The sequence below is a fragment of the Coregonus clupeaformis genome, chromosome 1 (assembly GCF_020615455.1).
Source record: "Coregonus clupeaformis isolate EN_2021a chromosome 1, ASM2061545v1, whole genome shotgun sequence".
NCBI lineage: Eukaryota > Metazoa > Chordata > Actinopteri > Salmoniformes > Salmonidae > Coregonus > Coregonus clupeaformis.
This window is the reverse complement of record NC_059192.1, coordinates 50,095,075-50,119,310: the sequence shown is the minus strand read 5'-3', so window position 1 is coordinate 50,119,310 and position 24,236 is coordinate 50,095,075. Positions and strand designations below refer to the sequence as shown.

The following is a 24,236-nucleotide window of genomic DNA, read 5'->3' as shown; positions in this document are numbered from 1 at the left end:
CATTTTTAGGGCCTTCCTCTGACACCACCTGGTATAGAGGTTCTGGATGGCAAGAAGCTTGGCCCTAGTGATGTACTGGGCCGTACGCACTACCCTCTGTAGTGCATTGCGATCGTAGGCCGAGCAGTTGCCATACCAGGCAGTGATGCAACCAGTCAGGATGCTCTCGATGGTGCAGCTATATAACTTTTTGAGGATCTGAGGACCCATGCCATATCTATTCAGTCTCCTGAGGGGGAATAGGCTTTGACGTGCCCTCTTCAGCCCTCTTCACGACTGTCTTGGTGTGTTTGGACCATGATAGTTTGTTGATGATGTGGACACCAAGGAACTTGAAACTATCAACCTGTTCCACTACAGCCCCGTTGATGAGAATGGGGGCGTGCTCAGTCCTCTTTTTTTTTTCCTGTAGTCCACAATCATCTCCTTTGTCTTGATCACGTTGAGGGAGAGGTTGTTATCCTGGCACCACACGGCCAGGTCTCTGACATCCTTCCTATAGGCTGTCTCATCGTTGTCAGTGATCAGGCCTACCACTGTTGTGTCGTCGGCAAACTTAATGATGGTGTTGGAGTCGTGCCTGGCCATGCAATCATGGGTGAACAGGGAGTACAGGAGGGGACTGAGCACGCACCCCTGAGGGGCCCCCGTGTTGAGGATCAGCGTGGCAGATGTGTTGTTACCTACCATTACCACCTGGGGGCGGCCCGTCAGGAAGTCCAGGATCCAGTTGCAGAGGGAGGTGTTTAGTCCCAGGGTCCTTAGCTTAGTGATGAGCTTTGAGGGCACTATGGTGTTGAACACTGAGCTGTAGTCAATGAATAGCATTCTCACGTAGGTGATCCTCTTGTCCAGGTGGGAAAGGGCAGTGTGGAGTGCAATAGAGATTGCATCATCTGTGGATCTGTTGGGGTGGTATGCAAATTGGAGTGGGTCTAGGGTTTCTGGGATGATGGTGTTGCCTTTCAAAGCACTTTATGGCTACAGACCAGGTAGTCATTTAGGCAGGTTATCTTAGTGTTCTTGGGCACAGGGACTATGGTGGTCTGCTTGAAACATGTTGATATTACAGACTCAGCCAGGGACATGTTGAAAATGTCAGTGAAGACACTTGCCAGTTGGTCAGCGCATGCTCCGAGTACATGTCATGGTAATCCGTCTGGCCCTGCGGCCTTGTGAATGTTGACCTGCTTAAAAGTCTTACTCACATCGGCTACGGAGAGCGTGATCACATAGTCATCCGGAACAGCTGATGCTCTCATGCATGCTTCAGTGTTGCTTGCCTTGAAGCGAGCATATAATTTATTTAACTCGTCTGGTAGGCTTGTGTCACTGGGCAGCTCGTGGCTGTGCTTCCCTTTGTAGTCTGTAATAGTTTTCAAGCCCTGCCACATCCGACAAGCGTCAGAGCTGGTGTAGTACGATTCAATCTTAGTCCTGTATTGACTCTTTGCCTGTTTGATGGTTCATCGGAGGGCATAGCGGGATTTCTTATAAGCGTCTGGGTTAGAGTCCCGCTCCTTAAAAGCGGAAGCTCTACCCTTTAGCTCAGTGAGGATGTTGCCTCTAATCCATGGCTTCTGGTTGGGGTATGTACGTACGGTCACTGTGGGGACGACGTCATCGACGCACTTATTGATGAAGCCAGTGACTGATGTGGTGTACTCCTCAATGCTATCGGAAGAATCCTGGAACATAATCAGATAGGACATAGGAGTGGAGCACTCACATTAAACAACGGTAATCCAATTTAACCATTATCTTTGCTGAGGCTACATTGATATGTGTGATCATCTAGTAGGGACACGCAGATGGACCAGCGTATCCCGCATGCTCCGATTTATGATGGAAACACTGCAGGGATAATTGAAAGTGACTGGCTGCTCGGACTGAAAAACAGGAAGAGATGCCTCTTGATTGGAGATAAACTGGGATGATTGCTTTTGAATTCCCCCCCACACACACACAGGGGATTTGAAATAAGCAGCCATGTGTTTTCTTAACATTACTTAACCCCAGAGCAAAACCATTTCTATATGCATATGAACAGTAAATGACAAAGCTGTTTTCCCATATACATATTGTCCGCAAGATAAAAATGAAATGGTACATTTACATATAAAGAAAGATATGGGACATTTATTGGAAAATAATTCAAATGGTGGCAACATATTTCACGATTTAATAGACATCTTGTGCTTAAGAAACAAAATGGCAAACATTATCACCCGACACCAGATCGGGAAATGTGTGCCGCAAAGTTATGTTTACCCGCAAAAATTAAAGATTCTAGCTTTATTACCTCAACTATTTTTCATTGTGCTCCTACATTTCATTGTGTGCACCTACATTTTTCAATTTAGGCTGTGGTGGAGAAATCAGAATTAGCTAAGTAACATAGATAATTAAGATGTCTTATCTGCAGAATATGCTTATATGATTGAACTGTTGAACTCTTGTTATTAGAATGTCTCCTTTCGGACTCTGGTGTGGGCAGCTGCACTTCCTCCCTCATTTAGGCCTCAGTCACCTGGGGAGAAGTCAGGCTTGTCTATCACATGTCCTTGTTGCTACGCAGAATATCAGAAAGAGAATAGGGCAAAGGAGGTCAGAAGGAAACATTGTTTCCATATGTGAATATGTGTCTTTACCTATTGCAAACCATGTGAAGGGATGGCGTGAGTAATGGGAACCAATCACTTGTCTCCACAATGTTTGTGTGCCAGTCACCCCCTCCTTGGGCCTTGGGGGAGATTGTTCTCTCCCCTGGTTCACTTTTTAGCAAGGTGGAGACTAAGTAACAATAAATGTCCTTTTAAAGTTCTTAGTACTGAACAAAACAACACGTTCTTTGTATTTGGGGCCAAGGTCTGGCACAGGATGTGTGGGATTAGAGTTTGGAACCATTGTACGTAATCTCTGATGTTGCACCTATTCTGAGACAGTATATAACCCTGAGGCTCACTCCACTCAGTGGGCTCTCACTCTACTCACTTTGGTGTGGATATTGTGACCAGCTCCCTTATCGATACGTTTTTAATAAAGTTAATATTCTGATTGGTGATTGACCTTGTCTCTCCTCATTATTGATTAAAGTATCCACCACAAGGCGCACACCCGCTCCTTGTTAAAAAGGTCAGCCTTGAACCCTTCTAAGTGTGGTGGTGGGAACCTCATTGAACATTACCATGTCACTTCATAATGACATTAGCTTTACAATCTCATTAAAGCGAGACAGTTTCTTGTCTCATTAAAAGATGGATTAGGCATACCCCCCACCAGTACACGCACGTCATTTTGTAGCCTTTTTTTTATTAACCTGCCATTAACACAATAATCGTTGGGCCTTGAGGGACCCCCCTTCGACCTAATGAGCAGTCATTCTGACTGCAAAATTCTAACAGTGTTATTAATACATTTAATATATGCTATAGCAAAAATAATCATTTGGTTGTGCTTATGAATGTCTTAGGTAACAGAATACAAAACCATTTTTATAAATTTTTGTTACTGTAGACTATGTAAAAAAAAAAAATTGTGTGTTGAATGCACTTTATTAGTGGAGTGCCTTTGTTACAACTATGAAACAGAACAAATGTGTTGGAACAAGGTAACAGCTTATTTCTTATACAAAAAATGGAAAAAAATACTCCAACCACCAACACGCACGGTCAGTAAGATGCGCGGCCAAACGATGAAAACATCAGTAGCTTAAACAACATAAATGCCAAGTGTGCTTGATAAAAGTGAAAATCAGTACAAAAGCACTAATGGCATTATTATGAATAATAATAGTCAATTATTGTCAGCTCATGTCACATAAACAACGAAAGCTGCTGAGTGCATTGCTGATGTTATTTGCTTGAGATGTAGGTCCTGCTCTTTCAGTGATGACATTTTGTGCTGATAATTGGCCCGTGGCATTGTCACTGGCTTGTTCTATCCAACGGTGCAGTCTCTTCCTCTTTCCTCTCACCGTTTCATTTGGTGGTGGCACAGGCACGCTCTCAGAATCAGAAGAATCAGAAGAAGAATCGTCAGAGATGTCATGATTCATTTCTTCCCCACCATCAGTAGGTTTCAGTCAGATTTTGTAGCAACGCTAATGCAGCATGTGCATCCGTTCGTCTTGGTCTTCTTGTCATTGTAAATTACGTAATCCAAGTAGGCCAGAGTAGACTGATAAAACTGCTTGGATTCGATGGACTGATATAGGGATACAAATTAGAATAGATCAATATAGAATGGCCCAACCTGTTCTTCATTCACAATTGGTGATTACATAATTATGCATCGTTCGCTTCCCCTCGCTCATCATACTTTACTTCATTTATTTCATCTGTTGTTATATGTGTTACAAGCTACAAGTTGTACACAGATGGGACTTGGCTTGCCTTTTACTTCAGAATTAACTTGATTGACAAGCAGATGTGTAAAGATTGATTTCTTAATCAAGAGCTGGGAGGTGGGTTGCAGGTGTACTGCCAGGGAAAGCAAACACAGCAAACAAGAATAATAATCTGCAGGAGAAACCTTTGCTTTTAATCAGGTTCTGAAAGACTGGTGGCCATGTATTGTCAAGGAAGGCCTGATGTTATCACCAACTAGGGCTGACAGAGAACGTGTGGTGGGGCACAGAAGAGCCCTGGGGCAACATCCTCTGATTGAACAACAACGTTATGAAATATAGATTATACACTGAGTATACAAAACATTAAGAACTCTTTCCATGACATAGACTGACCAGGTGAATCCAAGTGAAATCTATGATCCCTTATTGATGTCACTTGTTAAATCCACTTCAATCAGTGTAGATGAAGAGGAGGAGACAGGTTAAATGATTTTTAAGCCTTGAGACAATTGAGACATGGATTGTGTATGTGTGCCATTCAGAGGGTGAATGGGCAAGACAAAATATTTCAGTTCCTTTGAACGGGGTATGGTAGTAGGTGCCAGACACACCGGTTTGTGTCAAGAACTGCAACACTGCTGGGTTTTTCAAGCTCAACAGTTTCCCGTGTGTATCAAGAATGGGCCACCACCCAAAGAACATCCAGCCAACTTAGGGGGGGTGTTCCTAATGTTTGGTATAATCATGTTCCATGTGGCAGAAACTTAACAAAACAAAAGGAAGTGAGTGAGCACAGTGTGCGGTGTAAGGGAAGGGAATATTATCTGTGTTACGAGATAGTGAGAGTGCTTCACATAACATTGACAATTGGCTCAGGAAATGAGGGAGGTTGAACTCGTCACCTGCGGAACTTGTCTCTCATCTTTTCCAGGTCGTCGCGCGTGCGACCCATCTCCTCCTGCATGTAGTGGCGGCTGGTCTCAAACTCAGTCTCGATGGCCTCCATCTTGTGGGTGGTGTGGGAGAGCCGCCGGCGCAGGTCTTCATTCTGCTGCTGCAGGATCCTGGAGGGGAGGGACGGGTGGAGAAGGAGGTAGGGGGGGACAGTCAGCCCAGGTGCAGTGGAATGATTCACAGACAGTATTGTTTTTTCAAATATTGACTAGACTAACAAGATAAACAGAGAGCCATGAGAACTTGCTTCAGCCACAGAATTCAGGGAGACACAGTTAACTGACAGTAGATACTGAATTTGAGTGAACAACAAAATGGGGAATAGAGAAAATCATAATTAACAACTATGAAAACTGGCATATGAGAAAGAAAGAAAGAGACATTAGTTTTGCAGGTGCATGCATATGAGTGGGTGCATATTTATGACATATTTTCTTCTGTGTGCTTAAGAGAGAGAACACATGATTGTCCGCAGCCCTCTGTGTGTGTCTGCAGCGGGCGGGCGAGTGGCCTGTGTCACGGGTGATTGATTCCCTGACTGTGCCTAGGACCCTTTGCCCTAGTGTGTCTGTGGATTTCATGGGAGAAGCTGTCAGGATGCTGGGGGGACAGAGCAGCTGACATGGGACAGGACACATCTGCTATCTGCCACAACCCACTGTCCCCAATTCTCTTACCACATCACACCATGCAGCATCCAGCCACCCACTCACTGCACACTTCTATTAAAACCACAGTTTTCTCAGAGTCTGTCCAATCAGATGGACTCCTACACCTAGGGGATCATGCTGCTGCATGACAGCGGTTAAAACGAGACCACAAGGTTTTTCAACACGTCACTGACACATCCAACCAGCAACAACAGATAGCTCAAGAAAAAGCACAAAGAAAGCAGGGAGAATGGAGGAGGAGAGAGAGAGAACAGGGTATGCAGAGACGGGTAGCTAGTTGGCAGCAGAAAGCTCCTAACTACCGTCCACTGACGTACGTTTAGGCTGTGACTTCCAGTAGGCTCAGATTAGGTTGGGAGAATCAGGCAATTGATTGTGCAGATATGGGACCACATCAGGAACATCCAGGTGCGTTACCCTGTGACAGGGTGTGATTGGGTGTGACAATGTGGAATCAAATTAGCCCTCGCACCACTGTCTGTTCCCCTGCGCTGCGTCTGCAAAGATCAATGGAACTTTTTCCCCACCTAACAGCTTGCAGACACTAAATCTTTAAATCGACGCGAGCTCCCATCCTGACACTTCCAGTCTACTGCTTCACAGAGGGGAAGGAAGGAATAGACACACGTTTAGCGACACACCTGCCAACCAGAACAGCTCAAGAAGAGAGAACATCAATGATTCATGGTATGGTTCTGGTTGGTGGGGGGGCGGCCAATGTTTTACTCTATAAATACACACAGGATTTCACGCTTTCTTCTGGGCTCCTTCAGGGCACAGGTTTGAGTAACAGGCAGAAAATTGGTCTTTGGCACAGTCTGTGGGTACTACACAGTACTTTCATTCCTTTTGTAAATAACCCATCAGTTAGTACATTTTGCAGACTGGTAGGAAGTGTCATTGACATCCAACTAAAGAAACAAAGTGAAAGTCCACATTTACAACGTAAACAAAACCTTTCCAGGAGTTTTAAGAAAATGCTCGATGACTTAACGAATGACAACTCAATTAATATACAGATATCAGATAAGGGAGGTGGGATTGTGATTTCTAATACCAACATGCAAATTGAAAAAATAATAGTATGTTGCATGATAAATGTTACAAGAAGATTTCAATCCTACCAACTATAAAATAAAGTCCTCGATAAAGGACTACAAAATAAATGGTAGACAGAACAGGAATTTAAATATCTTTCTGTCCCAAAACCTACAGTTTCGACCCTTTATGGTCTGTTTGAGGTTCACAAATCAACCACAGACCCTCCATTAAGACCCATCGTTTCAGAAACAGAAAAAGTGTCTGGTTATGTGGACTTCACATTTATCCATTAGTCAAACAGTTGCCATCTTATTTAAAAGACACCACTGATTTTCTAATGAAACTAAAACGTATATCAGTTATTAGTGAAGGAAATTGGCTAGTCACTCTTAATGTCTCATAGCTATATACTGTGGCAGCCTAGGGGAGTCAGAGGTGAAACTCACAATAAAATAACACAGCGGGAGACCGTTTTGTGGTGCTCAAACAAAAGTTGTTCTTTAATAAAGGTTGGGGGAACGGGGAGGGGAGAAATCCAACTAAAGGCCTCTCAGGTCACTGTGTCCTCCTTGGCGGCTCCTCGGACCGCCTGTGGCATGCTGCCCGGGAATGGGTCCTCTTCCTTTGAGGGCAAAGAAAAGGAATAGAGAGAGAGACAGGTGAGTCAAACATTGCCTAGTATCTTCTTTGTCGTCTGATCGAGGTGCTCATCATTCTCACTCCGGTTCTTCTGAGGTCTAGGCATACCCTCTGCCTGTCTGCCCAAGCGTCCGAGTGACTGCACCTCTACTTATACCCATTTGGGGTAATGAGGGACAGGTGGGACCAATTCCAGGTGCTAATTGGTTGCAGCACCTGGACTTGGTAGTATTGGTGTTGAATCGCAGCCCCAGTTGGTGCCTGTAGAACTGTCCATGGTGCTGACTCACCTTGGCCTCTCTAGCCCTCTGGAGCTGACCAAGGTCCTGCTCCTTCCTTTGTAGCTCCCTGCTGGCCCCCGGGTTGCCACATACCACCCCCCTCAAGCTCATAGCCGGCTGACAGGCTGTCGATCAACCAGCATGCATCCCTCCTGGACAGGGCATCGACATTCCAATGGGATTTCCCGGACCTGTGCTCCACGATAAAGTTAAAGGCTTGCAACTCCAAAAACCATCTAGGTTCCCATTCCCTCCTCCACAAAGGGAATCTCTGAAAACATTTAGCCAGGGGAGTTCTCCTCCCCGGGGTGCTCTTCATCTCGGTCGGTGCCGGGGGGACCCAAGGTGGGATTGGCTGGGGCCTCCGCAGAGTCTGAGGAGGTGGGCGGGGAAGCGGCGGCATAGGCTGGTATGACGCTTCTACTTCGGGGAACCGTTCTCCTTTACCCCAAAGCTGTTCTCCTAGGGGCTGTGGCCCCTCTGTGAAAATTTGGGCAGTCCCGGCCCACTAGGACATCTACTGGAAATGTCTACTACCCCGGCTACAATCACAAAGCTACCTTGAGGGGTTTGCACTTCCACATGGCAGGTGGGGTAACTTTTCGTATCCCCATGTATACAAGCCACTGTTATGGGCGGCCCTAAGGGGTCGGCGGCAAACTGAGGCTTGATGAGAGTGACCATACTACTTGTGTCCAACAAGGTGGCCGCGTCCTGCCTGTCTATTTTGACGGGGATCTGGGGGGCTGCAGTTGCTTCGTGTGCCCAGCAGGTTGTGAGGTAGTCGCACCGTCTGGTGGTCTTCTCTGCGGGACTGGCCGTCAGCATGGACTCGTCGTTTCCCAGGCAGCTTCAGGCCAGATGTCCCTCCTGGCCACAGGTTTAACACCTTCTCTGGTCCCCGCTAACTAGTGGCCGCCGCCTCGGGGGTGGTCTGGGTTCAGTAATAGGAGGCCGTCATGAAGTGGGGTTCAAATATGCGTCTCCCTTTCTACCACGCGTTGGTTTGGCCTCGCCTTCAGGCCTACTGGGCTCTGGCCTACTGCTTCACAACATCTCTACAGTAACCTGGTGATTTTCTAATAAAAGCAACCAGGGCGTCAACTGACGGGGGGTTGCTCTGGGCAGCATGGCACTTTGCGTCGGTGGGGAGGCCCCGGATACATTTGTCTATTACCGGTCGATCTATTGCTGATGGCCCATCCCCCGTGGTAAGCCAACTTCGAGTTAATCTAACCAGCTTGGCTATTTGAGGTCTTACCGCGGCGTGGCCATCATGGGCCCAGGAGTGGAACCGTTGGGCCCGGGTTTGTAGGTTGTGCCCATAATGGGCCAAGATAGCAGTTTTCAGAGCAGCATAGTTGTCGACATCCGCCAATGCCAAGTCCCTACAGGCCTTCTGTGCTTCTCCAATCAAAAAGGGGGCCACTTTGCCAGCCCAGTCCTCCTTGGGCCATCGATCTCTCTCTGTAGTGCACTCAAATACCTCTAGATAAGCTTCAATGTGATCTTCAGCAGTTAGCTTGGTGAGGACCTTGGCTTGTTCCGTCATTTGGTCCGGCCGGACCATGGCTTGGCTAAGCTGTGTGACGGCCTCCTGAAGGGCAAGGAGGCTTTGGGCTTCCACCAGCTTCATATTTTATTGTGGTTCAGAGCATGGGAGGGTTGTGCCCGCATTCTCCACCAACTGCGGTAGCCCAGGGGAGTCAGAGGTGAAACTCACAAAATAACACAGCGGGAGACCGTTTTGTGGTGCTCAAACGAAAGTTGTTCTTTAATAAAGGTTGGGGGAACGGGGAGGGGAGAAATCCAACTGAAAGGCCTCTCAGGTAACGGGTGGGTCACTGTGTCAGCCGTGGCGGCTTCTCGGACCGCCTGTGTTAATGAGCAAAAAAAAGGGAGAGAGAAAGCGATGAGTCCGAGGTTTCAATACTTGCTCTCAACTTGTGCTGGGTGGCATGCTGCCCTGGAATGGGTCCTCTTCTTTTGGGGGACAAAGAAAAGGAAGAGAGCGAGACAGGTGAGTCAAACATTGCCTAGTATCTTCTTTGGCGTCTGATTGGTTCTTCTGCGGTCTAGGCATACCCTCTGCCTGTCTGCCCAAGCGTCCGAGTGATTGCACCTCTACTTATACCCATTTGGGGTAACGAGGGACAGGTGGGACCAATTCCAGGTGCCAATTGGTTGCAGCACCTGGACTGGGTAGTATTGGTGTTGAATCACCAGCCCCAGTTGGTGCCTGTAGAGCTGTCCATGGTGCTGACTCACCTTGGCCTCTCTAGCCCTCTGGAGCTGACCAAGGTCCTGCTACTTCCTTTGTATCGCCCTGCTTGCCCCCAGGTTGCCACAAGACCAATATTCTGAATGATGGATGTATGGAGGCCCTCAAATTCTTCCTCTCCAACCGCTTAAGCAATGTGCCTACAAATTATATCATTGAGCTTGCACAACTAGTGCTTACTAAAAACGATTTTCTATTTGATAAATATCACTACCTATAGTCTTTTGGAACAGCAATGGGAACTCCATTAGCTCCCAACTATGCAAATCTATTAAATGGGGAAATTCAAATTTGATTTAATTTATGAAAATAATCCTTACAAAGATCATGTTAAATATTGGACCCGCTATATAGAAGATTGCTTTATGATCTTGACAGGTTCCGAATTAAATGAATTTCTTAACTACATGAACTCTGAAGTACAATCAATTTCCTTCACAATGGAAAATAACATTAACTCTATAGACTTCTTAGATGTACATGTTACAAAGGGACAACCTCTAAGTACTACAGTTCACAGAAAACCTTCTGATAGTTATCGCCCTCTCCTTGAGCGTTTTCGCTTGAGAGGATACCCTGCTACCTGGCTTGATAAAGCTCAAACACAAGTTAAAAGCTTGAACAGAAACCAGCTACTTAATAAATCCCAACAAAAACAGAATAGAGTTTTCTGTAAACTATATACTTACTTTCAATGATAGCCGTAATGGCATCAAGTCTATTGTCAATAAACATTTGCACATATTATCAGACTCCTATTTAAATTCAGCCTTCCAGAATCCACCTTTATTCACCTATAAACAATCAAGAAATCAAACATGTGGTCAGAGAGAAAAGAGGCATTCATAAAAGGATGCTTCCCCTGTAGATCTTGTACCTCTTGCAGCACGATAAGGAAATGTTCTAACTTTGTATGCCCTCAAACTTCTAGGACCTATGATATAAAGTAATGTATAATGTGCACTACTAAAGGAGTTCTTTATATGTTACAGTGTTCTTGTAATAAGATTTATATTGGAAAAACATCCCGCGCCTTGAAAGTACGCCTTGGAGAACATAACATATCACCTCGCCAGTTGCGAGACACTTTATAGAACAAAATCATTCTATTAATGAATTGCGTTGCGTCGGGATCTAAAAAGTTCATCCACCACGTAGAGGTGACTATGACAACAAATTACTCCAAAGAGAAGCCATGTGGATATATAAATTAAATTCTGTATCTCCACACGGTTTAAACGAATAATTCGATTTCACTTCCTTCCTATAAGCCACATTTAGACTGTTATACAAGAACACTGTCCATATCAGATTTTGCATATCATTTATGAGTTGGCCCCACATATTTATGAATGGCTGTGCCCGATGTACTTTGTGGTGGGCTATCTCATTAATTGATATGATGTATTTAGGTGAGCGGACACCTGGGGCAGTTGATATGTGAGTTGCCCTTCGTGCCCGCTCCCGTACCCTATAACTCAGCATTTCTTTGTGACTAATTTGTATACAGGTAGACCAGAAAAGCCACATCCCTGATTGGCAGATGAGTGGCAAGCCTGATTAGAAGCACCTGCTGCTCATCTGTTGTTCTTTACAAATGCTGTTTTAAATGAAAAGAAAATTGTACCTACACACTGAAGGCTGTAAAGCCGGAACGTCTGTGTACGTTATCCCTGATGCAGTGAAATGAATTACACATTAACAACGCAAATAGTCTGGGTAGCCAATATTAGCTATTCAGGAGTCTTATGGCTTGGGGGTAGAAGCTGTTAAGAAGCCTTTTGGACCTACACTTCGCGCTCTGGTACCGCTTGCCGTGCGGTAGCAGAGAGAACAGTCTATGACTAGGGTGGCTGGAGTCTTTGACAATTTTTAGGGCCTTTCTCTGACACTGCCTGGTATAGAGGTCCTGGATGGCAGGAAGCTTGACCCTAGTGATGTAATGGGCCGTACGCACTACCCTCTGTAGTGCCTTGCGGTCGGAGTCCGAGCAGTTGCCATACCAGGCGGTGATGCAACCAGTAAGGATGCTCTCGAAGGTGCACTGTAGAACTTTTTGAGGATCTGAGGACCCATGCCAAATCTATTCAGTCTCCTGAGGGGAAATAGGCTTTGTCGTGCCCTCTTCACGACTGTCTTGGTGTGTTTGGCCCATGATAGTTTGTTGGTGATGTGGACACCAAGGAACTTGAAGCTCTCAACCTGTTCCACTACAGCCCCGTCGATGAGAAGGGGGCATGCTCAGTCTTCTTTTTTTTCCCTGTAGTCCACAATCATCTCCTTTGTCTTGATCACACTGAGGGAGAGGTTGTTATCCTGGCACCACACGGCCAGGTCTCTGACCTCCTCCCTATAGGCTGTCTCATCGTTGTCGGTGATCAGGCCTACCACTGTTGTGTCGTCGGCAAACTTAATGATGGTGTTGGAGTCGTGCCTGGCCATGCAGTCATGGGTGAACAGAGAGTACAGGAGGGGACTGAGCACGCACCCCTGAGGGGCCCCCGTGTTGAGGATCAGCGTGGCAGATGTGTTGTTACTTACCCTTACCACCTGGGGGCGGCCCGTCAGGAAGTCCAGGATCCAGTTGCAGAGGGAGGTGTTTAGTCCCACGGTCCTTAGCTTAGTGATGAGCTTTGAGGGCACTATGGTGTTGAACGCTAAGCTATAGTCAATGAATAGCATTCTCACGTAGGTATTCCTCTTGTCCAGGTGGGAAAGGGTAGTGTGGCGTGCAATAGAGATTGCATCATATGTGGATCTGTTGGGGCGGTATGCAAATTGGAGGTCTGGTTGGGGTGTGTACGTACGGTCACTGTGGGAACAACGTCATTGACACACTTATTGATGAAGCCAGTGATTGTTGTGGTGTACTCCTCAATGCCATCCGAAGAATCCCGGAACATATTCCAGTCTGTGCTAGCAAAACAGTCCTGTAGCTTAGCATCTGCGTCATCTGACCACTTCCTTATTAACCGAGTCACTGGTGCTTCCTGCTTTAGTTTTTGCGTATACGCAGGAATCAGGAGGATAGAATTATGGTCAGATTTGCCAAATGGAGGGCGAGGGAGAGCTTTGTACGCGTCTCTGTGTGTGGAGTAAAGGTGGTCTAGAGTATTTTTTCCTCTGGTTGCACATTTAACATGCTGGTAGAAATTAGGCAGAACGGATTTAAGTTTCCCTGCATTAAAGTTCCCGACCACTAGGAGCGCTGCCTCTGGATGAGCGTTTTCCTGTTTACTTATGGCCTTATACAGCTCATTGAGTGCAATCTTAGTGCCAGCATCGGTTTGTGGTGGTAAATAGACAGCTACGAAGAATTTTGAGGAAAACTCTCTTCGTAAATAATGTGGTCTACAGCTTATCATGATACTCTTCCTCAGGCGAGCAAAACCTCAAGACTTCCTTAGTATTAGATTTCGTGCACCAGCTTTTGTTTACAAATACACACAGACCGCCACCCCCTACCGGAGTCAGACGTTCTATTCTGCTGATGTAGTGTATATCCCTGCCAGATGTATGTTATCCATGTCGTCGTTCAGCCACGACTCGGTGAAACATAAGATAATACAGTTTTTAATGTCCCGTTGGTAGGATATCCTTGATGTTAGGTCGTCCATTTTGTTTTATCCAATGATTGTACCTTGGCTAAAAGGACTGATGGAAGAGGCAGATTACTTGCTCGCCGTCAGATCCTTACAAGGCACCCCAACCTACGTCCACGATATCTCCGTCTCTTTCTCATGCGAATGACAGGGATTTGGGCCTTGTCGAATATCCTTCGCGTCCGACTCATTGACGAAAACATCTTTGTCCAATACGAGGTGAGTAATCGCTGTCCTGATATCCAGAAGCTATTTTTGGTCATAAGAGATGGTGACAGAAACATTATGTACAGAATAAATTACAAATAACGCGAAAAAACACACATAATAGCACAATTGGTTAGGGGGCCGTAAAACAGCAGCCATCTCCTCCGGCGCCAGCTTCTATATCTTTGTCTGAATTTGTGGGTTTTACGCACCAGCCAAGCTTCTGGGAGAGCGCGATGGTTCTCTTTTGATTAGTACCCTGTAACCCTGTACAAGTTTACTTGAGGTAAGTATGCATGCATACAACAAATACAGTGCATTCGCAAAGTATTCAGACTCCTTCCCTTCTTCCACATTTTGTTACGTTACAGCCTTATTCTAAAATGGATTTCCTAATTTTTTTCCCTCATCAATCTACCCACAATACCCCATAATGACAAAGTGAAAACAGGTTTATAGATTTTTTTTGCAAATAAAAAAAATAAAAAACAGAAATACCTAATTTACATAAGTATTCAGACCCTTTGCTATTAGACTCGAAATTGAGCTCAGGTGCATCCTGTTTCCATTGATCATCCTTGAGATGTTTCTACAACTTGATTGGAGACCCCCTGTGGTAAATTCAATTGATTGGACATGATTTGGAAAGGCACACACGTGTCTATATAATGTCCCACAGTTGACAGGGCATGTCAGAGCAAAAACCAAGCCATGAGGTCAAAGGAATTGTCCATCGAGCTCAGAGACAGGACTGTGTCGAGGCACAGATCTGGGGAAGGGTATCAAAAAATATCTGCAGCATTGAAGGTTCCCAAGAACACAGTGGCCTCCATCATTCTTAAATGTAAGAAGTTTGGAACCACCAAGACTCTTCCTAGAGCTGGCCGCCCGGCCAAACTGAGCAATCGGGGGAGAAGGCCCTTGATCAGGGAGGTGACCAAGAACCCAATGGTCACTCTGACAGAGCTCCAGAATTCGTCTGTGGAGATGGGAGAACCGCCCGCTTGGAGTTTGCCAAAAGGCACCAAAAGGACTCTCAGACCATGAGAATCAAGATTCTCTGGTCTGATGAAACCAAGATTGAACTCTTTGGCCTGAATGCCAAGTGGTAAGAGCGCTAGGCCAGTAACCGAAAGGTTGCTAGTTCAAATCCCAGAGTCAACTAGGTGAAAAATCTGTTGATCTGCCCTTGAGCAAGGCACTTAACCCTAATTGCTCCAGAGTCGGCGTCAATGATGGCAACATTTTTATTGCACACCACACACTTGTACAGGTTACAAACTTGTAACAGGATAAATATAAGCACCTCCTATTTGACCTTTGACCTTTATAAGAAGCAGAGCTTATGCCTTGGGTAAAGAATAGCAAAGGGAACGTAATCCACTCTACTCAGCTGTAAATGGAAGCAGTGAGGAAAAATGTAGATTAACTATATGGTACAACACAAGGCTTGCACAGAACACAATTCCTGCTAACCAATGCACAGTGTGTATATAAAAGCAAGGATCTAAATTGGATGATTTAGCATTACGGTACAACAGCAAAGCAAAATGAGCATGTCACAGCATAAAAGGGTCTTGCAATTACAGACTACCGAGCACCTGAGTCCACAGTGGTTGGGCTACTTTTTAAGCGGTGTTACAAACAGCTCTAAAAGCCTTGCACATTGAGATGCTCCACAGGAGCCAACGAAGAGGTGGAGGAGAGTGGCAAAGGCACATTGGGGAAATAACTGCGATAAGAGAAAATAGTGATTCCCAAACTTTCAGAAAGTAATTTGAAAGACTGGGACAGTAAGACATTCTCAGAGGGTCAGGGGTTTTACATGCATTAGACTTTGTCCTTGTGATCTTAGAGAGGTAGGTGTGTGCATCATAGTGAGCTGAAGAAAAGTGAAATGCTATCAAAAATTGAACAAAAAAATAACTCATTTTGCAACAGTGAAACACCCAACAGCAATGCTTAGGATGTCCAACAGAATGACAGCCCTCCCTAGGCCTCTGATGTCTAGTTCCCTGACTGCTTCATGGCAACAGCATGGTCAGTCATCTCATCACTGTCACTACTTATCCGTCTTTCATAGGGGCCATCCCATGGTAGTCACAACATGACACTGTGAGTGACAGTATACAACAGGTACACGTCTCGAGATAAAGGCTGGAAGGATGCATTTGTGTGTTATGTCTAGTCAACCGTACAGAAAGTCAGACACGGCATATAGGAAAAGAGGTAAACAAAAAGCCTCTAATTAAAATAACCATGGTTGAGCATGGTTGGTTCAGAGGGCAGAGGCCGTTTAAAACTCAGTGAGGCACAGCAAGGTTTCAGTGGAGAATGGGAAACAATTTCTGGCCGAGTTGGACTTTTATGACCTTTTCCCATCCGGAGGGGTATGGTGGAAAGAGGGAGAGAGAGGATGAAGATCTGTCTGTCAATCGACGTATTGGTAATCCCATTCATCTGAGAAACACATGTTGGGAGATTTGCATATGCAGTAGACAAACAGCCAAGATTCTATAGAACAGCATGACAAAACTGCTCTACTACTGGGGAGACGGACCAAGCTCTGGCCTCTGTGGAGGCTTGGTGCCTTGAGGAATTCCAGGGCAAGAGTGGGCAACTGGGCGGTAGGCATTAACAGCGGCACTCAGCTCAGGTCCGGTTGTATTCAGTCAGTCAGACACAGGTCATCTCCCACAGAATTATTCAACATCCCACACGAGCACAGGGGCATCTAGGCCAATCAATTACATCGCCTGTGTGCCACAAAGCAGCTTACCAGCATTTACCACCACAGGGAAGAGAGGGGGGGACAGCCGCTACATCAGCGGAAATTCATTAAGCATTACGGCCTGATGCCCATATGTGTGGATAGTGGCCTGACAACATTTACCCTTTCGAGCGTCACAGCTTGTTCACTGACACCAAAGGGTACTTCACTGTAGCATTCCATAGAGACAGCGCTAGACTTCACTGCGAGAGGATCAGATTAAACTTCAAAACACAGGCCCTGTCACACACACACACTTGATAGATTTCGTAGTAATTAGCTGAGTATAGGGATTCCTGTGGGAGAGGAAGTGGAGCGGAGGAGGACAGGAGGACTGATGGAGAACTGATGGAGAACTAGTGGTCTGTCTCTGCTTTGACTCATCATTGGCTGTGGCAGCAGCAGGTGTGTACTTTTCACAGCCTGGACTGCCGAGGCTCTCGGGGAGGTCCGGCAGGGAAATGGCACTGATCACACAGATTCACTCTGAGCCCAGTCTGGGGTGGGAGGAGGAGAGGGAGGAGGGCTGGGAGGGAGGTGTGGGTGACGGATGTTGGTGCTAACAGCAACCTGCTCCTCTTCCACTCTCGCTCGCCCACCTGTGCAGCGCCCATCGGACCACACCGCAGGGCCTAGTCATCATTGCACCAGATGGGATCACCCATATCTCTATGAACCCTCCCTCCCCTCTGTCTCAGTGCTACTGATGCAGTGGCTGGGTGTCTGAGAGTGTTTTCAGACTTGGTCACTTTCAGCCAATTTTTGTGAACTCAGTGTGGTTCGCTTATTTTTTTGTGCAGTGTGAACACACCAAAGGAACTCAGACCCCTCAAACGAGCCCATCTCAAGAGGTGGTCTGAGTTCAGGTCCGGTTCCCTTTTTTTAGGGCAATGTGAACACAAAGCTCCCCAGGTTCACTTGTCATTATTCCCGCATACACACTAGATTACTGCAACACCATTTCCCCTGCCATAACCCCTCTTAGTGGTGCCACAAAAGTGAGAAGATGATATGCAGGGGCGTATTCATTACGCAAATTCTGTTGCGAAACGTTTCTTAAACGGAAGCAGATGGAACGAAACGGGGAGGAACCTACCTGAATTTGTCCAATAGAAACTCTAGAAACTCTTGTTTTAGTTGACTGTATGTCTAATGATTACACCCAAGGTAGGCAGAAAAAAACGTGTGCTGTTTTTGGACATTGATTAGCGAGTTTTTAGTTGAGATTATTTGTTTGCAATATGTGATCTATAGGCTAAGAGAGCTTCATAAGCTGTTTATTCGATTGTGGGGTTTGAATAGTGTGAGAAGACAACAGCATATTTGGTGAGAATCACAACATAGGGCAGTGGTTCCCAACCTCGGGGGCGCCAGAGTTCACAGGGGGGGCGCGTGATCTCATTTGCTTTGAGGTCAAACATGCATAAAATGTTCCACTATAATTTAATTGTAAAATGAATACATTATAAAATTTTATTAAAAATCATATGCTTGCAATGCCAAGGCCAATCTAAAAAATAATAATAATGACAGAGAAACGTAAAAGCGGTAATTCCCCGGAAAAATGTGCACGTCAATGACCCGCGCTCAATCAGTTTCAGCTAGCTGCTCGTTTTTCCTTCAGTCTGAACATCACTATTTTATGAATAAAACAACATGTCTAAGAAATGTAAAAGTGCTGATGACTCATCATCAGAAAAGAAAGTAAGGCTATATCTCGAGAGTTATCTTAACTTCGGTTTTTTGAAAGACAGGACAGGACTCGGCCAGAATGTGTCCTTTGTGGCGAGAAGCTAGCTAATGACAGCATGAAGCCAAGCAAAATGCAACGACACCAGGAAGCCAAACACCAGGAGACTATTGGTGAAGGTCAGGATTATTTTTAGAGGAAGAAGCAGTTGGCACTATCAAAAAGATCCACAGACATCAGAAAAGCATTTGAAAGAGTAGGCAGTGATTTACACAGAGCCACGGAGGCGTCATTTGAGTGTTCGCTATTAATTGCCAAGGCTAAAAAGCCGCACAATATTGGAGAGCAGCTAATCAAACCCGCCTGCCTGAAAATTGTAGAGGCGCTGTGTTGCCCACAGGTGGTGGATAAAGTGAGAACCGTCCTACTCTGACAACACTGTCAGCGACAGAATTGATCAAATGGCTGGAGATTGTCAAAACCAGCTGCACGAGAAGCTTAGGAATGTTCCCTTTGCCATTCAGTTGGATTAAACAACAACAGTGTCAGACGAATCCGTGCTCATTGTTTATGCGCAATATATTGACGGTGATGACTTGAAACAAGACATTCTAATGTCTACCAATCTAGCCACAACAACAACAGGCCAATATATGTTTTATAGCTATGGACTCATATCTCTGGTCCAACAATCTGCCCTACGAAAATGTTGTTGCATGCTGCACTGATGGCGCTGCAGCGTTGATGGGCAAAACCAAGGGATTTAACAGCCGATTGAAGGAAAAAGCCCCGGGGTGCGCAATTTTCCACTGCATGCTACATCGCCAAGCATTGGCCAGTAAAAAACTTTCGGAAGACCTTAGTAACACCCTGGCAACTGTTGTTAAAGTTGTAAACTTTATTAAGGCTCGCCCTACTAACAAGAGACTGTTTGCCCAGCTGTGTGAGGATGAACTGCATTAAACACTGCTGTTACACACAGAGGTACACAAGTGCTTGTGCGTTTTATGGAACTGCAGGAAAGAATAAAGGAATTCTTGCAAGATCACAATCAACCACTGTGCGAACAGCTGACTGATGCGTTTTGGATCAAAACGGCATACCTAGCGGATACATTCACTCTCTACAATGAGATAAACAAGCGGATGCAGGGTGCTGAATCAAACGTCATGCAGTGCAAAGACGCTCTCAACGCTATTGTGCGGAAACTGGAGTACAGAGTCGGAAAAATGTCAAAAGGGGAGCTAAAACAATTTCCACTGCTGATGAAACAGTCTGGTGGTACTGTACCTGCGTCTTTACGCACTGAGTTCACCCGGCACATGAACATGCTTCGGGTGGAAATTAAATCCCGTTTTGCCGATGTTGACGAATACTTATCAAAGGAATAGTGGGTGATGGACCCTTACATTTGCAGTCTCGAGGACGGGGAATACCTCGGCTGTGAAGATGAGCTTGCTGAGCTTCAAGCTGATTCTGTGTCAAATAAAGGATAGAAAATAATTTCTAGCTCTTAAAGCGGCCTACAATGCGTATACAATTTTCAATTACAGCATCATTTAAATCGGCGGTTATGCTTCCGCTATTTATTCTGTTACCAATATTTATTACATGTTAATAGTATTTTCTGATTACAATTATTATGTCTCATCTTTTAATTAAATGCAATCTATTAGCTATTAAAATGTACAATGCGGAAAGTATTAAGACCCCTTGACTTTTTCCACATTTTGTTACGTTACAGCCTTATTCTAAAATGGATAAAATTATTTTTTCCCTCATCAATCTACACACAATGCAAAAACAGGTTTTTAGATTTCTTTGCAAAAAATAAAACAATCTGAAATATTACATTTACATAAGTATTCAGACCCTTTACTCAGTACTTTGTTGAAGCACCTTTGGCAGCGATTACAGCCTTGAGTCTTCTTGGGTATGACGCTACAAGCTTGGCACACCTGTATTTAGGGAGTTTCTCCCATTCTTCTCTGTAGATCCTCTCAAGCTCTGTCAGGTCGGATGGGGAGTGTAGCTGCACAGCTATTTTCAGGTCTCTCCAGAGATGTTCCTGTTGGAAGGTGAACCTTCGCTCCAGTCTGAGGTCCTGAGCGCTCTGGAGCAGGTTTTCATTAAGGATCTCTCTGTACTTTGCTCTGTTCATATTTACCTCGATCCTGACTAGTCTCCCAGTCCTTGCCGCTGAAAAACATCCCCACAGCATGATGCTGCCACCACCATGCTTCACCGTAGGGATGGTGCCAGGTTTCCTCCAGACGTGACGCTTGGCATTCAGGCCAAAGAGCTCAATCTTGGTTTCATCAGACCAGAGAATCTTGTTTCTCATGGTCTGAGAGCCCTTTACGTGCCTTTTGGCAAACTCCAAGCGGGCTGTCATGTGCCTTTTACTGAGGAGTGGCTTCCGTCTGGCCACTCTACCATAAAGGCCTGATTGGTGGAGTGCTGCAGAGATGGTTGTACTTCTGGAAGGTTCTCCCATCTCCACAGACGAACTCTGGAGCTCTGTCAGAGTGACCATTGGGTTCTTGGTCACCTCCCTGACCAAGGCCCTTCTCCCCCGATTGCTCAGTTTGGCCGGGCGGCCAGCTCTAGGAAGAGTCTTGTTGGTTCTAGACTTCTTCCATTTAAGAATGATGGAGGCCACTGTGTTCTTCGTGACCTTCAATGCTGCAGACATTTTTTGGTACCCTTCCCAGATCTGTGCCTTGACACAATCCTGTCTCTAAGTTCTACGGACAATTCTTTCAACCTCATGAATTGGTTTTTGCTCTGACATGCACTGTCAACTGCGGGAGCTTATATAGATAGGTGTGTGCCATTCCAAATCATGTCCAATCAATTGAATTTACCACAGGTGGTAAACCAAGTTGTAGAAACATCTCAAGGATGATCAATGGAAACAGAATGCACCTGAGCTCAATTTCGAGTCTCACAGCAAAGGGTCTGAATACTTATGTAAATACATTTTTTTACGTATTACGCAAACATTTCAAAAAACCTGTTTTCGCTTTGTCATTATGGGGTATTGTGTGCAGATTGATGAAGGAAAAAGGTAATTCAATCAATTTTATAATAAGGCTGTAATGTAACAAAAAGTCAGGGGGTCTGAATACTTTCCGAATGCATTGTAAGTAGGTATATTTAGCTGTCCGATAACACACTGATGGAATGGCTTGTCCTGCACTTTGTAAAAACCCAGAGTGCATTGAGTGAATGTTGGAAAAAGATCTTGGTTGCTCTCTAAACATAGCAATGTGAATGCAAAGAGGACTCGGACCACAAAATAGGTGAAGTGAACTGACAAAAGGCAAGGGTGGTGTGAAAACAAAGGGAACTGAGTTATTTTGCTTCTTTTTTACCCCCTGTATTTTAGCCCCCTTTTTCTCCCCAATTTCGATCTTGTCTCATCGCTGCAACTCCCCAACGGGCTCGGGGGAGGCGAAGGGGGAGTCACGTGTCCTCCGAAACATGACCCGCCTAACCGCGCTCCTTAACAACCACCAGCTTAACCCGGAAGCCAGCCGCACCAATGTGTCTGAGGAAACACTGTTCAACTGGCGACTGGGGTCAGCCTGCAGGCACCCGGCCCGCCACAAGGAGTCACTAGGGCGTGATGAGCCAAGTAAAGCACCCCCGGCCAAACCCTCCCCTAACCCGGACGACCCTGGGCCAATTGTGTGCCGTCTTATGGGACTCCCGGCCACGGCGGTTGTGGCACAGCCCAGGAATGAAACCGGGTCTGTAGTAACGCCTCTAGGCACTGCGATGCAGTGCCTTAGACCGCTGCGCCACTCGGGAGGCCCAACCCAGAGTTCACTTTAAAGAGGACTGGGATCGGTTCTTTTAAAGAGGACCACATGTAAAAACACCCCGAGTGTGGCCTGCCCGGCTCCCTCTCCCCAGGAAGCGTCTAGACAGGAGCAGCTGGGGGGCTCCAGGGCAAGGCTGGCTGTGGCCATGGCTCGGTGCCAACCTGGCTGTCTACTATAAGCAGCCTATCTACCCACTGCCAATCAGGTCATGCCACCGGGGGCTACAGCTTCCCACAAAGTAAAGACTGAGCTATACAGTACACTGAAGAGGTGTCAACACTGGGCTCAAAGTGAGGCAGGCAAATAGACACAGAAACCCATACCAAGACATGCTGAGGTTCACATTTTGGTATTTTCAATCCTGTGGCTGAAGCATCTCACATCTCACAGAAAATACAACATATATTTGTCAAGATAAGCATAAGGAGATTATATTAAGAACCACTTACTTGATCCTGTCTGCATCTGATAAGGAGTCCTGCAACAACAGAAACATTCGATTAGTTTGGCCATTGTGGATATGTTTGCAACAAAACAGACATTTTGCTGGACTGGCAATCATTACTGGCTGTCATTTCCTGAGAATAAAGCATTGTCAAGAAAAAAACATGGGTATAAAATCTCAGATGCCCTGGCATACTCTGCCATATGGGGGGAAAATGAGTAATTGCTTTTAAAAAGGCTATCTACAACCTTGAGGTATTGAGCGAGACGGGCAGTGCGCAGACCTTGGAAACAGCTGAGATGCAGTCTGTGACAACAACCCACATAATTTCAAACACTCACTGGCTTTCAAGGTAGAACTTGAAGCAGAAATTGTACACAGGTTCTACGTTTATAATAACCAATTTTGCACTGCACAGAATTCAGATTCCTTGGTAGTTTTCAGTGTTGGCCATATTTCTGTTGAAGCCAAAGTTATAGAGATGAGCAGCCAGGGCAGAATTTAAAATGATGTCTCTCTTAGCTGCACAGGTCAATACGTACACGCCTCATGGAGCTATGAAATGACAGCCCCTGTCATTCTGCCAACTAAAAAAGCCATCATTTTACACAGAAGGTCCGTCTGCACATCTACAGCACTTAAGAGGCTAGTTATCAGCACTAGATGTAATAATATAGTAGTCTCATCTCTGTAGGATAATTGCACTTTAATAATCAAGAATAATCGTTACAGGCATAATGGCCATTCTCAACAATGGCGATACAGTGGGGAAAAAAAGTATTTAGTCAGCCACCAATTGTGCATGTTCTCCCACTTAAAAAGATGAGAGAGGCCTGTAATTTTCATCATAGGTGCACGTCAACTATGACAGACAAAATGAGGAGAAGAAAATCCAGAAAATCACATTGTAGGATTTTTTATTACATTTATTTGCAAATTATGGTGGAAAATAAGTATTTGGTCACCTACAAACAAGCAAGATTTCTGGCTCTCACAGACCTGTAAGTTCTTCTTTAAGAGGCTCCTCTGTCCTCCACTCGTTACCTGTATTAATGGCACCTGTTTGATCTTGTTATCAGTATAAAAGACACCTGTCCACAACCTCAAACAGTCACACTCCAAACTCCACTATGGCCAAGACCAAAGAGCTGTCAAAGGACACCAGAAACAAAATTGTAGACCTGCACCAGGCTGGGAAGACTGAATCTGCAATAGGTAAGCAGCTTGGTTTGAAGAAATCAACTGTGGGAGCAATTATTAGGAAATGGAAGACATACAAGACCACTGATAATCTCCCTCGATCTGGGGCTTCACGCAAGATCTCACCCCGTGGAGTCAAAATGATCACAAGAACGGTGAGCAAAAATCCCAGAACAACACGGGGGGACCTAGTGAATGACCTGCAGAGAGCTGGGACCAAAGTAACAAAGCCTACCATCAGTAACACACTACGCCGCCAGGGACTCAAATCCTG

The 24,236-nt window shown here is 45.5% G+C and overlaps 1 protein-coding gene across 1 annotated transcript in view; it reads right to left on the bottom strand.

Moving 5' to 3' along the window:
- LOC121569551 (tight junction-associated protein 1-like) overlaps positions 1-24,236 on the bottom strand; it is a 117,130-nt gene that overhangs the window by 31,689 nt on the left and 61,205 nt on the right. Inside the window, exons 5-6 of the mRNA XM_041880615.2 lie at positions 22,767-22,795; positions 5,254-5,415 (exon numbers count right to left, since the gene is read on the bottom strand). Of these exons, the coding sequence (XP_041736549.2) occupies positions 5,254-5,415; positions 22,767-22,795 (191 nt within the window). The remainder of the gene's footprint in view (positions 1-5,253; positions 5,416-22,766; positions 22,796-24,236) is intronic.